The sequence below is a fragment of the Pterocles gutturalis genome, unplaced genomic scaffold (genome assembly GCF_000699245.1).
Source record: "Pterocles gutturalis isolate BGI_N339 unplaced genomic scaffold, ASM69924v1 scaffold35800, whole genome shotgun sequence".
NCBI classification, from domain to species: domain Eukaryota; kingdom Metazoa; phylum Chordata; class Aves; order Pterocliformes; family Pteroclidae; genus Pterocles; species Pterocles gutturalis.
Window position 1 is genome coordinate 23,554 of NW_010144534.1, and position 5,524 is coordinate 29,077.

Below are 5,524 nucleotides of genomic sequence, written 5' to 3' on the forward strand. Positions count from 1 at the left end.
TTGGCTCCCAAACATCATCAGCACACATTGGGCAAACTCCAATAATCTGCTTGCAGGCAAGGAGTCCTCCTTGGGAAACTGCAGCTTCAACAGTTAACCTCAAATGCAAAAGGACATTAGAGCCAATCTGAAAATGAGGAGTTCAGGAGCCCTTGCTATTAGCCCAGTTCCACCCACAAGAGGAGCTCGCAAGCCCAGATTTTCTGTCCTATTCAACATCAAGGGACTGTGCCGATAGGGAATGAAGCTGACCTGGGGAACACCAACCATCCCAGGCATGGACCTTGTTCTTGCTTGAATCCTGGGACCCAAAGCAGCCCTGAAGGGCTTCTGCAAGTACGCATGGCATTCAAACTAGGACTTGCAAAGATCTGACAGCTTTTCAGAGTAAAAAAGTGTTTTTTCAGCCATGCAGTCACCTCCTGTGTTCCTGAAAGCTCACCTTTGAACAGAAAAGGAAGAAAAAAAGAACAGGAAGTACCTCCTAGTCAATCAATCCCTGCAGCAAACATCCTGACTGCAAATGGTTAACAGACCACCCCACACACACTCACAGGGCTGTACCTGGACTGCTTTTTCGGAGGTGGTGGTGGTGGTGGTGCAAACTCCATGCCATTGCTCTTGTCTTTAGGGAAATCAAAGGAGAAAGACGATGATTTGCTGATCCCAGTCCGGCTCTCCAGCATTGGGCCATCATCCACAGGGTCAGCACCAGCTCTTCCATTCTCATCTCCTGCTGCCCATGGGTGGGTTAAGAGCTCCTGCTCCTCCTCCTGCTCTTCCTCCTCCTCCTCCTCCTCTATCCTGCACTGCTTGGTCCACGTTGGGGTGTAGTATTTCTGCCTCCTGTCATAGGACAAGCCTGCCAGGCCTCTGCTGGACTCCTCTGCAGAGACCCCATTGACATGAGTACATGGAGAAGGGGATGCCCCAAAGGCACCTGCATCCATACAGCTCCTTGGCAGCAGCTGAACCCCAGCTCCATCGTGACTGTTCTCATCACCAAACCTTGCCCCATGGGAGCTTACTAGGGGCACACGGCTCCCCTCGCTGCCCAGTTGGCTGTTCTTGGACATCTTTGGGGGAATGGCTGGACTCTCAGTAACTGAGGTCTTGGCAGGAGCTGCCAGATGAAATCTTGGGCTGTTGTCACTTCCAGATGCTTGGAAAATCTCTCCAGGCTCAATGGCAGGTGATGAAGTCCCAAAATCATGGTGTGAAGTGGGGCTGATACATGGCCACTGAACTCCTACCGCCGAGTCAGGGCTGCTGAGGAATATCGTCTTGTGATCATCCTCAGTGTGTGCGGTCATGATAGTTATCTTCGCCGCCACCTGCCCGGTGGAGTCCTGGTATTCCTTCTCACCGCCCAAAGCCCAGCTGCCATCCCTCCACGTCCCATCACCTTGCTCCTTCCCAGTGCCATGGGCCAGCTTCTCTGCTTTTACTTGTCCGCCGCCAGCCTTCAGCTGCACCTTCTTTCTCTTGGTGCTCTCGGCGTAGATGGGATCGCCACGGGCTGGCGAGGCAAGGCGAGGGCACTGCGGTTCCACCAGAGCCTGCTGAGGAGGGCTTGAACCTTCAGGCCGGGGTCCTCCGGTGACAGAAGGCTCCCCAGGGAGAGGCGAGTCCTCATCCTCCCGGGATAAAGCAAAGGCAGCCACCTTGCTGCAGCCTGTGCTCTTCTCTGAACACAGGGCATAGGGGGGAGGTTCACCTTGGTCTTTCGTGATGCAGAAGGCCACATTCACAGCTCTGCGCTCCTCTTCACCGAATTTCACCACCCTGCCACTTGGCCTGCATCCCGCTGCCTCCATCCACAGGGAGTGGGGCTCTCCTTCTCGCACCGGGCACCCTTCCCCTCCGCGCAACGCAGGTGCTCTCGGCGGCTGTCCGTGATCGAACAGTACTCTCCCCCTTCACTTTCGAAACTGGAGGAGAGGTGACCGCAGTCGCCCTCCGAGGGGAGCGCTGCTCCTTCTCTGGCTTGGGAAGAAGGGTTTCTGCTGGAGCTGGCGGTGCTTCTGTCCCCCAAGACAGATGGATTAGGGCAGGGGGCCCGGTGTGGCAAGGCAAACTTGTCTTTGGCCCTGTCTTCATGCTTGCCCACCTCACCCACAAGCACCAGGCTGTGGATGGAGATGTTTTTCTCCGCTCGGCTCTCCAGGCTGTGCAAGCCCACCATGGAGTAGCTAGGAGGACAGCAAGACAAGCAGTCGCTCGGTGAGTTGTGAAGGAAAGGCTTTCTCATGCCACCGTTGCCAAAATTGTCGAGGCAGAGCCGCTGCGCGTCTCCTGATTTCAGAAGGAGGGGTTTGCCAGAAACCATGCCCCAGCTGACCTGCACGGGCCAAAGAGACAAGTGCGCTGTCAGGGAGTGCATAGCAAAATGAGAGAGAAATATTTATTAAAAAAAAATAAAGAAAAAGAAAAGATAAAAAACACAGCTCCACAGAAAAGTCCTCTTCTGTGGAGTCTGTTTTGCTCTGTGCTCACCCCACCAATAACTACCGCAAACCTTTTCTACTTAAATTACACTAGTCCTATTTCCTGGCCCATTTGCAATCCTTGCATTACCAACAATAGCAATGCGCCCGAAATAAGACATCCTCCTTTCTCTTCCTGTTCGTTCGCTGACAGAAACGTGGCCAACCTGTCATCCTGCCTGCGAGAATCACGGTGCAATTAACAATTCAGAGAGAGAAGGAATACTTGCACCTCCCTCCCTCTGCTCATTTTCATTTCATTTCACACTGCTGCTCTGGAGCCGCAGCAGTTTGCAGGCAGACAGCGGTGCTACACCCTGAGGGTATTATGGCTCTGGCAAAGGTTGGGAGCCCAAGGAGCTGGGCTAGGATGGTAAGGCACTTTCTTACTCCCCCATGAAAACTGACTGCAACTAGACAGGACTTCTTTTCAGTGTATCTTCCCAGGAAAATAACTTTAACCTGCATTCTCATCTAATATCCGGAAGTTCCTAAACAATGTATTTTTAAGCTCCTTTGCACATGCCTCGTGAGCAGCAGCTCATTCAGCTTCAGCCAAAAATACTCTGAGAAGCCAATAAGTGGCTTAAAAACCTAAGTCAAGACCAGAAGGGAAAACAAAGGGAAGGAAACCGTTTTAACAGATATTCCTAGCACTCCCAAGGAAAGGTAAGTAACGGGAAGTCATGATTTGACTGGATTAATCATTACCTGTGACAGATCTGCATTCATATTCACATCCGCCCACGCGTCAGAAACATCCGAGTTTATCATCGTTGGCTTCACAGCAATTGTCGGCTTTGAGAATGGAGAAGTATTTACACCTTCGTCTTCCAACGTGGTGCTATCAGGCTTGGTCCTAACTCCATTCGGGAGCACGCCGCAAGCTCCCACGTCTGGGGGTGTTTGCAGCCGATGGGAGCTCTTTGGATTGAAGCAGTTTTTGCAGGAGCCGGGCTTCCAAACGTGTTCCACAAAGTCACTGCACGCAGACATCTTCAAATCCTCGTGGCTCAGACCAAGAGCCCTATGCGTCTTCTGCGCTGTCCTCCACTGCTCATTTTGCGTTTGCTCCCCGAAGCCGCTCTTAAAGATCACCTAGTTACCTGGAAAAGCACAACACTGGCTGGTTAGTTTGGTTATGCCCAAAAATGGGCAGATTTTTTAATAGGACAGGTGGTAATTACACTTACTCTGCCTTCATCACAAAGGCTTATTGTTTACAAGGCTTTCTTTTTTTTTTTTCACAGCTTAGCTAAAGCCAACACAGTCACTTTAAAAGCTTCAACTTCTAAGCATGGCTCTGTAATAGGGAAGACATCAAGCAAGCAGCATTCCTAAGTGATTTAATTCCCTGTTTAACGAGCATGTAGAACCAGCCTCGTGCGAGGTTTAGATCAAGGGTAAAAGGAAAGAGGTCTTGGAAATCTGCTGTTCACAGCCCCACAAGCAGAGCCAGGCAGGAAAAATTCCTCCTCCAAAGTGGCATCCTCTCTCTGAGAAATAAAAGGGCCTGGAGGAGATACAAGGACCAGAATCAGCGACTGTGTAACCAAGGGGACCGGCAACAACCTTCCTTCACCCAGAAACACCACTGTGATTACTGCCGTGCTACACAAAGGCTTCTCCCCCACCCAGTGCGACAGAGAAAGGCAATCAGCGGGGCTGGGGCTGGCACTGATGTGAGCAAGTGCCTGGCAGAAAGCTCTTATCTGCTTTGCCAGGAGCCACAAATAACAGTGTCAGCTCCCTGAAACGACTCATTGTCTGCGAGGGGAGAAACGTTTTGCTCTTGGATTACTTACAGACAAGAAGAATCCCTTCCCATCTTCCTGCCCCAGGAGGAAATGCCCCAGGAACAAGACATTCCTGCATTCCTATGCCCCCCCTCTCCCCTCACAGCCAGGGCTGATTGCACTCAACCTGGAGCTAACAACTTTGGAGGCACTTCAGAGGAGGATTCCCACAAAGCTCCGTGGATTAGGGAAGAGACGATCAGAAAACACGACTAGATCAGGAAAAATCGCAGCCAGCTGCTCTGAGTGTCAGGGCACACAAGTCCCCCATGTTGCTCCACAGAGTCCTGCCCCTCCTAACCAACTTTAGGTCATCATCTCCCACCCAGCTGACCCCAATGCAAACTGAGGCTCCTTCCCCAAGGGCCTCTGAGTGAACAGGCACTTCTACACCCCAGTCTGCACAAGAGCAAAATTTATCAGCCTAATCCTTCAGTGATTCCTCCCTGCAACGCCACCATAGCTCCAGACACCTTTGCACCTGCACCTGCCTCTAAGCCAGCCTGCACTTCAGCAAAGCCTCAGGGCTCCGAGATGCCCTGGCCATCCTCTCCAACAGCCACCCTGTTGCACAATGAAAAGACAGAATACTAATGCCAGCTGGGGTGGGACAAAGCGAAGGTGGGGAAGAGCCACAGACCCACAAGCATCATCTGAATTCAGATGCCACCTTTGGGAAAGGAGGCTTTGATCAGCTAAAGCATGAGTACCTGCCAACTCCTGCCTAGCAGGCTGATAAATTAGGATCTGTTTCATGAAAGAGCAGCAAAAAGGGAAATATTAATGGGATTTACAAATCAGATTGGTGCACATCTCTCTCTTTTTAGGAAAGAGACTATTAGACACGTTTTTCCATAGACTTCACAGAGTCCAAATGAACTGAAGCACAGCAAATCACTCTTGGACACCTTCCCAACACCTTCAGAGAGATTAACATTATTCACAGGGAAAATATATTTTAAAAATATTTTAGTCTTTGTTTCCTTTCAGATCTCGCAAGCAGTGTCCGGCATTATCTCAAGTTGAACAAGTGTCCTGATGAGAGCCAGCAAAGAAAAAAGAAAAATCCAAGGGAGGGAAGCAGGAACCGGAGTCAGAAAAAACTCTCCGCTTCTGCTTTAATAGCCAGCGCTGCCAGCTGCTTTTTACAGACCAGGATTTCCCTTTCTGCAGCTGAAGCAGCCCGTGGTTCTTGCTGCCCAGACCCCGGGGCAGGCGGCACCCACCCCGGTCCCACCCCAC

The 5,524-nt window shown here is 51.2% G+C and overlaps 1 protein-coding gene across 1 annotated transcript in view; it reads right to left on the reverse strand.

Annotated features, from left to right (window-relative positions):
• The window catches only part of LOC104470273 (tyrosine-protein kinase SgK223), a 19,357-nt gene extending 15,812 nt beyond the window's left edge, over nucleotides 1-3,545 (reverse strand). Inside the window, 3 exon segments of the mRNA XM_010085131.1 lie at nucleotides 571-1,801; nucleotides 1,804-2,341; nucleotides 3,198-3,545. Coding sequence (XP_010083433.1) covers nucleotides 571-1,801; nucleotides 1,804-2,341; nucleotides 3,198-3,482 — 2,054 coding nt within the window. The 5' untranslated portion in view covers nucleotides 3,483-3,545.
• Between the last annotated feature and the right edge of the window lie 1,979 nt (nucleotides 3,546-5,524).